The 12,475-nt window shown below is 39.6% G+C and overlaps 1 protein-coding gene across 19 annotated transcripts in view; it reads left to right on the plus strand.

Moving 5' to 3' along the window:
• The window catches only part of MCF2L (MCF.2 cell line derived transforming sequence like), a 331,118-nt gene that overhangs the window by 271,849 nt on the left and 46,794 nt on the right, over positions 1-12,475 (plus strand). For all 19 annotated transcript variants that reach the window (XM_077158711.1, XM_077158710.1, XM_077158723.1 and 16 more), the window contains one exon: positions 4,317-4,436. In XM_077158711.1, the coding sequence (XP_077014826.1) occupies positions 4,317-4,436 (120 nt within the window). The remainder of the gene's footprint in view (positions 1-4,316; positions 4,437-12,475) is intronic.

The following is a 12,475-nucleotide window of genomic DNA, read 5'->3' on the forward strand; positions in this document are numbered from 1 at the left end:
ACGGCATCCTACTTCTGTTTTACCCACAGAAGTGCCGAGCTTCGTGCACATATCACAGTGGGTACTTGATAAAATGTGTAGAACTCCTGTTGTTTTAATGTTGGCATCTGTATTTTCTCCCCATGTGTCGGCTGTTTATGCTTAAACATGGAAAATGTGTGTAGGGGACTGTTTGTGATGTAGGGTAGTGGTAAAGATGACCGCCTGGGCTTGTATAAAGCCCCTTGGCTTCAGCAGCACATTCCGGCAGCCCCTTAGCTCTGCAGCTTCGCCGTGACGTCCGCCGGGCAGCCAGGGGCTCCCGCCGCACTGCAAGTCCCCAGGTGTTTTCAGTTTCTGGTGAATTTGGCTCCAACCCTGACGACTCCCTCCCTCCACCTTTCACCCAAGATAGGAGCCAGGGGAGGAATAAATGGTGCAATAAATAAAGCTCACTCACCATCGGGCCATGATTTGCTGATTCTCTTGAGAACCTGGAGACGCACTGAATTGTGCTTTCCTCTGTGCGTCTTTCATTAGACGAATCCCCCTCAGTTCCTGCTTTTGGCTGAACTGCCCATGCAAATGCTGTGGGGATTGGGCGAGACCCTGTTGCAACCATGGAAAGGCCCTCTGATGAGCTGGAATGGATTTTTGCATTTTTCCAGCCTCCATGAAGAGATTTTATTGTAGTCTGTAATAAAAAAGAAAACATGGGGAAGCTCTTGGTCCTATTCGAGTGGTGATCTTATTGCGTATTAAAAATAACAATCATAAGAATAATGTCCGTAGGATTTCCATTGGTCTCGCTACCCTGACTCCCAAGTCATCCTTAAGTGAAAGAATTCTTTTCCCAAACTCCCAGACTCCTGACGCCAGGCCAGACACGCCCCACACTGGGCATCTATAGAATCCCAAACACCCCTGACTGTTATTTGTTGGATTTCCCAAGCAGACAGTGATTTCCTTGAAGACAAGGGTTTGGACAGGGTTTGCATCTTTCGTCTAGCACAGTGTTTGGCACAAAGAGGCCGGCAGTGCGTGCTGGCCGTGTGAGCACCAGTCAACAGTTTCTGCATCTAAGTCTTCCGTAGCACACACTTACGGCCAGGAAAGAGCCCAGGCTCGATAGGTGGGAAGGTTCAATACGAGGCAGATTGCTCTCCCGGAGGATCCGTGAGTTCTAGGGCACTCAGGGCATTCAGGGCCCGTGTCAGCCATAGACTGGAAGGCAGTGTCAGCAAGCCACCTGTGACCCTGACGTCCACCAGCCTCCGTCCGCCAGGCCTGCTGCCCATGTCCACACAGCATTTCCCGCCTCACTACCCCGACGCACAAATTGCACCAGCTTCAGTTTGCAGAATTAGCAGCTTTACAATGTTTCTTAAGGATTCTGGGTTTTATACGAGTTTCTAAGTCTTGTGGATATTTGTATGTTCCTAATGAAGCAATGTTCCAGATTCATTGTTCCCTTTGCAGCAAATGATCTTAAAGAATCCCTAAAGCTTTTAAAAATGGTTTGTTTTCATCTTTCTGGCATGACCCTAACTTATCTTCCCAGGCCGCTTTAATTAATGTTGGAACAAATCAACCTCTGTCTTACCCAAGTTAACTGTGGAATGCAGACAGTTATAAAATATAAACCATAATATAATATATTACTGGTAGTAATAATAACTTGTATGTATTTTTCTTAACGTGGCCCCAGAGCTGTGCTGCCTCTAGCCATTGTATTATCTCATTTAATCCTCAGAATACAAACCCACGAAAACCATAAAAATTTTTAGCCTCAGTTTACACAATAGTAGACAGAGGCACAGAGAGAATAAGGAACTTGTCTAAGAGGAGAGATTTGAAACAAGCAGTTTGACTCCAGGGAGCAGTCTCAGTCTCTCTGGTTTCCTGCCTCCCAGCAGTAGATTCTTTCTATTTGGCTATTCATACGTTCCCTTGTCGTTCTGTGGGTATTGCTGAGTTCTGTACTGTTTGCTGCAAGAAAGGGAGGGGTGAAAATAAAGAACCTTTTATAGCAATTTAGTATATAACTCTTTCCCCCTTACTATTTTATTTTATCTTCCAAAACGTTTTGAAGTGTATTCGAGTGACTCCATTCACAGAAGATGACACTGAGCTTGGAACAAGCAAAGGGCCCGTGGCCATTCATCTGATGAGCCATAGGCTCCTGTCCCCAGACTCACACTGTGTCCATACCCCACGCTGTTCCTGGGTGGTGGACTAACTCGTGCCTAATGGTTAAAATCCTGGCCAGATTGCCCTAGCGCCAGGTGTTGGCCCGCCTTTCTTAGCGCTTTATTTTTCTCATATGTGAGGCACCTTTTCTCACCTGAGGCCAGAATCCCTGAGGAACTATCAAGCACAGGAGTCAGGGGGCAGTGGTTCTCAAAGTGGGGTTCCCGGAGCAGCAGCGTCGGCATCACCTGGGAAGTTGTTAGAACTACAGGTCCGACCCCAACTGACTAGAATCAGAAACTCTGGGGCCCAGCAGTCTGTATTTTACAGCCAAGGTTTGAGAGCCATTGGCAAAGAGCTTTAAGGACAGAGTTCAATAAAAATTGCCCCTTTTCAACAGAAGGGATACTCCTCTTAAATGAATTGCTCACAAGAATAAGATGATGTCTTATGACGTACTAGACTAGTTCCTTAAGCTGCTGTTCCACACCAGAGCAAAGCCCAGCTTTCAGTGCTGCCCTGAGAGCTAGAAGGTGACCTGCTTTGTGACATTTCTTGGGCTTCAGCCTTTAATTGATTGACAGTGTTTTAAATGATCAACATGTTTGTTCCTTCTGAAATCCGAGAGGGGGGTGGACTCTCTGGCGTTTCATTTACTACAAAGTAAGATGGTTTGAAATGAAGCACATGCTTCGATTTTTTTTTTGTATGGCAGGGTCACATTTCATTATTTTTCCATGTGAGTATCCCGTTACTGCAGCAGCATTTGTTGAATTTTTGTTAGTTTATTGGTTTTCGTGTGCTTTGCTTGTTTCTTTGTTTTGGGAGGAAGTGCATGGACTGGGAATCGAACCCAGGTCTCCCACGTGGTGGGCAAGAATTCTACCACTGAACTACCTTCGCACCCCCCACATGCTTCAGTTTTGAGTCCTTGCTGACACTTTGCCAAGGAGGCCTTGCTACAGCGATTATGAAAATACTACAGAGATTTATTTTATATTCCTAAGTGAGGTCTCAGTTGTTGTATTTTATAATCGTAGGGTTCTGTTAGAACTTGGGGGTTAGCATGATCCAGAATTTCCAGGACGACCGATGCAGTGTAGGATGGGAAAGAGAGGAACCCAGGGCTTTTCTGCCCACTGATGTGGCCAGCCCACCCCAGCTCTTGGCCCCACCCTTTCCCTGCTAGGAGACTGGAGCTGCTTCCCTAGTCCCATAATCTTTAGGGCTCTCTTCTGCTGTTTTGTCCCTCCTGCCTAGACTAGCCTTTCATATTAGAGTCTGACACAGGCACTACCTTGTAGCCAAGGTATTTTGGCAAGCGAATTTCTCTTATTCCATTTCTTTTCAGGTCTTAGGCCTATGCCATTCTTTTTTACATTTTAGGTGCATTTAATCATTTTCTGCAGAAATCCTTCAAAATTTCTTTCTTTTTTAATACTGATGGGGTCTCTCTAGATTTCAGCATCTGGAAATAATTTGGCACCTAGAGTAACCTTTTATTTATGTATCTGTACTAGCCAAGTTTTTGAGCACTTCTTTTTTCCAAGCATTGCATATGTATTTGCTCATTTACTCCTCAAGATAGGGCAATGGTGTAGGACTAATATTACCCCATTTTGCAGACAAAGAAACTGAGGCACAGAGAGGTTAAATAACTTTCCCAAGATCATACACCTTGTAAGTGGCAGATTTAATGACCAAATATATTCATGTAACTATACCTGAGTGTGTGTGTGTGTGTGTGTGTGTGCACGCACTAGGGTATAAGCTTATATTCTTATTTGTTTTGGATAATGCATTTATGTATCTATATAGCTTTGCATTTGTTTGGCAAGTATATAAACTTTTGTCTTTTTAGTCTGTGTAAGTGTATGAGCAGCATAACGTAATTGTAACAAAGAATGTGACATTTTTTCCTTTTCTTTTAAAATATTCTAATGCTTTTAATAGAGATTAGCGCATTTAACCATCCTTATGACCCGTTGTATTTTGGTGTAATGTTGATGTGTTGAAAGTATCTCAAAGTCCTCTACTTTTGGAGCTCTGAACCATGCAGTCCACTGCAGCATGCAGTGACCCCAGTGCATTAGCAGCTATGTCTATCCATAAGTGGTGTCTCAGCCCCTTTTCATTATTTCTCACAGGCATCTTTCCCAGCAAACCTACAGCTCGTCCTTGTTCTGCGCCCAACAGGATTTTTCCAAAGGACTCTCTCTGACATCGCTTTCAAATTCAATAGAGATGACTTTAAAATGAAGGTACCGGTAAGTATACCCAAGCTTTATCTCCAAAGGCAGAACTGTGCTTAATTGAATACTTGGCCCATCTATGATAATCGAAATTCTCAAGGTGCCAGCCTTAATGCTGTGCCATCAATAAAGCCCCAGATGATATAATCAGAACATGACCTTCTTCTTAATGCTGTCATGCATGGTAGAAGACTTTATTCCTTTTTTCCTCCTCTCACCCACCCATCATTACCCATCTCCTGTGCCATATTGTGCAAAGCCATGGTCTTGGTTAGACCACTGTAAAAGCTTAAGAGGTTTACCAGAAAACCACAAATCATTGGACATTCTTACATCTGTTAAAACTAAAGAAAAAGAGATCCCTGATGGATGGAAGAGCTCCTAGTTAGGAATACCATGTCCTGTCAGCACCCCAAGAGGATAAGAGAGGATCTAGAGGAAGTGGATACAAGCATCTATCCGGACTGTTTTGGGATTCCTCTGAGCTGCCGACTGGTGCTGGGTACAAGGTCTAGCAGGGACTTGCAGTCAACCAAGATAGTAGATAAGACACCCCAGGGTGCCATTTCCCACAGAATTTTTGAGCAACTAGCAAAACATGGCAGAACCATCTTCTTCAGAACTCCAGAAAACAGTTAAAGGGTTGTAATAACAGGAAAAAGGCAGTGTATTAGTCAGGTTTCTCTAAAGAAACAGAACCAACCAGAGAGATCTGTAAATATGAGTTTTATAAAGGTGTTTTATGCAACCATGGGAATACAAGAGTCCAAAATCCATAGGGCAGGCTGTGAAGCTGGTGTCTCTGATGAAAGGTCTTGATGAACTCCACAGGAGAGGCTTGCTGGCTGAAGAAACAGTGAAGTCTTTCTTCTTCCTTAAAAGTCTTTGATTGATTAGATTATCTCATTTGTGGGAGACTGACCTCACTTGATTGTAGATGTAACCAGCCACAGCTGCAATCAACTGGCTGATGATTTAATAAACCAGCCTTCCTTCCAGTTTATCAATCAGCTATGAAATATCTTTGCAGCAACAGTTAGGTCAGTACTTGCCTGACCAGACAACTGGGCATCAAGTTGATGCCAGAACCTAACCATCACAGGCAGAATCAAGAAAACACAGCTTTATAAATGATAGGAGAAATTCGTGGAACCCTTGAGGTCCTCTTCCTCACCCCCTCCCCAGCACAGTGTGGTGCCAGCCTGTGCTCCCATTGTGGGAACAAAGTACCCCTATGTGCATGCTGGGGTGCCTTATTTTACGTGGCAACCTGAAAGCCTGAACCAGGAAACTTGTCTCAGGCTCACCCTCCAGAATTTACGCGGCAGGCAGAAGTAGCTTGTGGACAGCTGTGTAAACAGTATAAGAAACAACTAAGTCAAAGTGGCCTGAGGATAAAGATTATGTGCTTGAAGAAATATAATAAAGAACCCAGAATGGAAAGAAAGTCTATTTCATAGGGAGTAGAGAAGGCATTCAAATTCCTATATATACAGGGGAGTTCCTAAGGCCACAAGTGAGCACAAAACAAGATAAGACTAAGGCTCAGAAAAGACAGAGAAGACTGTCCACTTCTCTTTTGGTTTAGACTGATATTCTTGCTAGGAGGCCTAAACGCTGAAGGAGAGCACCAGCCAATGCAGAGCCAATATGCAAAAACTGTGAAAGGTGTTTTTATTTTTGCCTTGGCTTATTTGTTTTAGCTCCTGGTGCTCAAGAGAATACCTGTCATATCACTATCTGGATACAAACTTAAGGAACTGACAGCTCAAGGACTAAATTCCAGAGTTAATACTCTAAAATATAACATGCAACAAAAGATTTCAAGATAAACAAACAAGAAAAAATGGCTTACACAAAGGAACATATATAAATTTAGAAACCATCAATAAAGAAGACCAGGCTTTGGACAGACCAGCCAAAGATTTAAATACATCTTGAATATGCTCATGGAAATAAAGGAAAACACAGAGAAAGCTCTAAGAATATCAAAGAAACAATGAATGAACAGTATGAGAATCTCAATAAAGAGAGAGAAATTTTTAAAAGGAGTCAAACAGAAAAACTGGAATTGAAGACACAATAATGGAAATGAAAAATTCCCCAAAGGATTTCATCAGTAGATTGGAGCTTGTTAAAAAAAGAATCAATGAACTCAAAGTCAAGATAGTTGAAATGATTCAAACTGAGGAGTGGAAAGAAAAAGGAATATAAAAAGTGAGCAAGGCCTAAGAGACCTGTGGGACACTATCAAGTATACTAACATATGCATTATAGCAGTCCCAGAAGGAGAAGAAAGAGAAAGGGGCAGAAGAAATACTCAAGAAATAATAGCAGCATTCCAATGAACCACAAAGAAGATAAACTCAAAAAGAACTATACCCAAACACATTGTACTCAAACTATCAGATGCCAAAGGCAAAAAGAGAATTCTAAAAGCTGCAAGAGAAAAGCAATGTGTTACATGCAAGGGAATTCCAGTAAAATAAGTGGCTATTCCTCAAAAACCATAGAGGCAAGAGTGGTTTGAAATATTTGAGGTGACGAAAGAAAACATTTACCAAGCAATAATTTTTTAGCTTTTTTTTAAGCAGTAATTTTTTATGTGGCAAGACAGTCTTGCAAAAATGAGGGAGAGATTAAGACATTCCCAGATAAATGAAAGCTAAGGGAATTTGTTACCACTAGACCTGCCTTATAAGCAATGCTAAAGGAGTTCTTCAGACTGAAAGGAAAGGCCGCTAGAGAATAGATCAAAGCAGCATAAAGAAATGAAGACCTCCAGTAAAGGTAATCATATGGGTGATTATAAATGCCGATACTATTATATTGTAGTTTTTGGTATGTAACTACACTTTTTGGTTTTTACAGGTTCTAAAATGCAGATGCATAAACTGTACTGACAAATCAATGGTTGGGGCATACAATAGAAAACAGGTATAATTTGTAAGTAGTACAACAAAAAAGTGGGGAAACAGAGGGGTATAGGAACAGTGTATATGTATGCTATGAAGTTAAGTTGGTATCAAATCAAAAATGATTGTTATAGATTTAGGATGTTAAATTTAAACCCCATGGTAACCATAAAGGAAATATATGAAAGGTATATACAGAAAGAAATGAAAAGGGACTGAAAATTATACAATAGGAAAAAATCAAACAAATAAGAAAATAGCCATTAATGGTAGAATTGAGGGACAAAAATATTATAAAATTTACGTAAACCAAATAGCAAAAGGACAGAAGAAAATCTTATGTTATCATAGTTTATTTAAATGCAAATTATTTCAAATTACCAGTAAAAAAAGCAGATTGGCAGAATGGATATAAAACATGACCCAACTACATGCTGTTTACAAGAGACTTACCTTAAATTCAAAGACATAAATAGGTTGATCATGAAAAGATGGAAAAAATATACCATGCAAATATAAATCAAAAGAAAGCTGGGGTACCCATACTTATATCAGGTAAAATAAACTTAGTCAAAAACTGTTACAAGGGACAAAGAAAGTCACGGTGATGTGATAAAGGGGTCAATTCAACAAGAAGACATAATTATAAATATATATGCATTTAGAAGCAGAGCCACAAAATATAGGAAGCAAATATTGACCTATCTACAAGGAAAAAAATTTTTTCCTACATTTTAGAGTAGGAGACTTCAGTACACCATTTTCAATAACAATAGAACATTTTCAATAACAAATAGAACATCTAGATAGAAATTCAATTAGGAAATAGAAGATTTCAACAATACAACTAGACCTAACATATTTAGAGCCTTTCATCCAAAAGCAGAAGAATACACATTCTTTTCAAGCGCACGTGGATCATTCCCTAGGACCATATGTTATGTTACAAAGCAATTCTCAGTCATTAAAAAATATCACAATCACGCAATGCATCTTCTCCAATCACAGTGGTATGATGCTAGAAATTAATAAAGAAAGAACTGGAATATTAACAAGGATGTAGAAATTAATGTGCTCTTACAAGCAGTGGGTTAAAGAATATGTCACAAGCAAAATTAGGAAATATCTTGAGAGAACTGAAAACAAAAATACAACAACAAAAAAAACAAAAATACAACACACCAAAACTTATGGGATGCAACAAATGCAATGCAGAGAGGCAAATTTATAGTTCTAAATGCTTGCATTAAAAAAGAAAAAATGGAATCAGAGACCTGACATCACAACTGAAGGATCTAGAAAAAGAAGAGCAAACCCAACCAAAGCAAGCTGGGGGAAGGAAATAAAGATTAGAGTATAGCAGAATGAAATAGAGAATAAAAAAACGACCAACAATAGAATCAACAAAATCAGAAACTGGTTCTTTGAAAACATCAATAAAATTGACAGATGTGTAGTTCTAGACTGACAAAAAAAAAGAGAGAGGATCCAAATAACTACAATCTCAAATTAAAAAGGTGAACATTATTACCAACACCACAAAAAATAAAAAGGATTTTAACTGGATACTGTGAACAACTGTACAACAACAAAGCTGATGAATGAACAAATTCCAAGAAATACACAAACTGCCTACATTGACTCAAGAAGAAATAGAGGATCTCAACAGAACAATAACAAGTAGAAATTGAACTAGTAATCAAAAACCCCCAACATAGAAAAGCCCAGGACCAGATGGCTCCATTGCCAAACATTCTAGGAAGAATTAACATGAATCATCCTCAAAGCCTTCCAAAGAAGGAAGAAAAGGGCACACTTCTTAACTCAAGCTATGAGACCAATAGCACCCTAATCCCAAAATCAGATATGAATGCCACAAGAAAAGAAAACTACAGACCAATATCCTTTATGAAAATAGATGTAAAAATCTTCAACAAAATATAGCAAACTGGATCTAACAGTGCATTAAAAGGATTATATATGCACCTTGATCAAGCGGGATTCATCCCAGCTATGTAGAAGTGGTTCAAGATAAGAAAATCAATTAATATAACACATGATATTAATAGAAAAAAGGAAAAACCACATGATCATCTCCAATGACACAGGAAAGACATTTGACAGAATCTAGCACCCCTTCTTGAGAAACATACTTAGAAAACTAGGAATAGAGGAAAACATCCTCAACCTGATAAAGGATATATATGAGAAACCCATGACTGAAAGCTTTCCCTGAAAGATCAAGAACAAGACAAGGGGATATCTACCGTCAACACTGTTATTCAACATTGTATTGAAGTTTTAGCCAGAGAAATTAGGCAACATAAAGAAATAAAAGATTAACACTCCCTGACTTTAAAACCTATTATAAAGCCACCGTGGTCAAAACAGCATGGTACTGGCACAAAGATAGACGCATTGACCAATGGAATCAAATCGAGAACACAGAAATAGACCAACAAACCTATGGTCAATTGATTTTTGTTTTGTTTTGTTTTGTTTGCGTGGGCAGGCACCAGGAAACAAACCCTAGTCTCCCGCATGGCGGGCAAGAAGAACTCTGCCTGCTGAGCCACTGTGGCCTGCCCTGGTCAACTGATTTTTGACAAGGCCCCCAAATCCTCTGAACTGGGGCAAAATAGTCTTTTCGATAATTGGGCATGGAAGAACTGGCTATCAATGGCCAAGAGAATGAAAGAAGACCTCTATCTTACACCCTACACAAAAATTAATTCAAAGTGGATCAAACACCTAAATATAAGAACTAGTACCATAAAGCTTCTAGAAGAAAATGTTGGAAAACATTTTCAAGACCTAGTAATAGGAGGTAGCTTTCTAAAATTTACACCCATAGTACAAGCAACAACAAAAAAATAGATAAATGGGAACTCCTCAAAATCAAATGCTTCTGCATTTCAAAAGACTTTGTCAAAAAGCTGAAGAGGCAGCCAACTCAATGGGACAAAATATTTGGAAATCACCTATCAAAGGTTTGATTTCCTATATATACAAAGAAATCATATGACTCAACAACAAAAGAACAAATAACCCCATTATAAAATGGGCTAAAGATATGAACAGACATTTTTCTGAAGAGCAAATACAGATGGCTCAAAAGCACATGAAGAGATGCTCATTTTCACTGGTTATAAGGAAAATGCAGATCAAGACTACAATTAGATATCACCTCACACAAGACAAACAGGAAACTATAAATGTTGCTATTAAATAAACAGGAAACTATAAATGTTGGAGAGGATGTGGAGAAACTGGGACACTTAGGCACTGCTGGTGGGAATGTATAATGGTGCAGCCACTATAGAAGACTGTTTGGCGGTTCATTAAGAAACTAAATATTGAGTTGCCCTATGACCCAGCAATAGCACTACTTGGTATATACCCAGAAGAGCTGAAAGCAACGACTCAAGTAGACATTTGCACACCGATGTTCATAGCAGCATTATTCACAATCACCAAAAGATAGAAACAAACCAATGTCTATCAACAAGACGAGTGGATCAACAAAATGTGGTATATACATATGATGGAATATTATGCAGCAGTAAGACAAAATGACATCCTGAAGCACATGACAAAATGGATGAGCTTTGAGGACGTAATGCTGAGTGAAATTAGCCAGACAAACAGATAGATCTTGTATGATTCCACTTTTATGACCAGGATAAAGGTATAATCAGAGGCTTGTAATACAGAATATAGGGGACTTAGAGATACATAGAAGCTAGAGATGGGTGAGCCATAGCTAATGAGATTGAACTCCAATGTAAGAGAATAGATAGGAGTGAAGGTGGTTCTCTAGTGGGTCTATAAGTAATATTACCGTATCGAAGATGAACAAGATTGAAAGGGGTTGTATAACCTACGTGTCTCACTGATTCATACTAGAAATATGAATTTGTTCTCGCAAGAATTGCATCAAAGATATGATTCTTGTACAAAGAGTGTTTAAGCCCAGGGTATGGGGGAAAACTATTATTGCATGCTATGAGCTATGTTGAGCTATGAGCTATGAGCAACAGCAGAGGTAAATAATGGAGTGAGGGACAAGAGTTAAGAGGAGGTTTAGATCTCCTCTTTGGTGAGGGTGTGTTTATTGGTTTTCTTTCTCTTGGGTACAATGAAATTATCTAAAATTGAGAATGTTGGTGGACTGTGGACTCTGGGCCCTCTACATGATGCCCGATAAATGCAGATGTCTATAGGGTTGGCAAACGATGGTGTATACTTATGACCGAGGCTGTGCTGCTACGAAAAGGATCAAAGTCATGAGACATGCAACGATGTGAATGAACATGTGGGACATTTGGTGAAACAAAATAAGTCAGAAACAAAAGAACAACAATGGTATGGTCACCTTTAGAAAATACTAATGAGAAAACAGGGGCCTCGATTGTAAGCGTTTAGAGCAGACACATTAAGTCCAGAGTGGTGATTATTATTTCTGGATTTTGAGAGGCTGTTTTATATATATAACCTGATATTTAGAGATAAGAATGAAGCCGAGCAGACTGGGGTTAAAGTAAGTCAGAACATATGGGTGAGGAAGACTGTCTATATTTTAGAACCATACATACTCTTTGAGACCATGGAAGAAAGGTTTATTTGGCCTTCAACTGAAATTTTCTGTAGTGCATAACTAATTCAACCTATCTGTATAGCTCATTTGAACAACTGAAACACAAGGAGCACAGAATAAGAAAGAAGTCCTTTAATCCTGTATAGATTATTGTAATACCTGGACACATCCTAGAGTATATTAAGCAGATAATCAAAAAATGTTGTCAAAGTCCTGTGAGGGATGGGAAAATTAATATGAAATGATTAAACCTTACCACCAGGGAATCCCCCGATCTGTGTCAAACTTTAGGGACACCCAAATCAATAGGCCATGCTCTTGATCATGAGGCTTACTCTTATGAAACTTATGTAGGTAGCAGAGAAGCTTAGAGTACTTATAGGCATCCCTAAGAGTTACTTCTGGAGGACCTCTTTTATTGCTCAGATGTGGCCTCAGTCTCTCTAAGACCAACTCTGCAAGTGAAATCATTGCCCTCCCCGCTAAGTGGGACATGACATCCAAGGGTGAAAGTCCCTGGCAGACATGGGAGATGACTCCCA

The sequence above is a fragment of the Tamandua tetradactyla genome, chromosome 4, assembly GCF_023851605.1.
Source record: "Tamandua tetradactyla isolate mTamTet1 chromosome 4, mTamTet1.pri, whole genome shotgun sequence".
Lineage (NCBI taxonomy): Eukaryota > Metazoa > Chordata > Mammalia > Pilosa > Myrmecophagidae > Tamandua > Tamandua tetradactyla.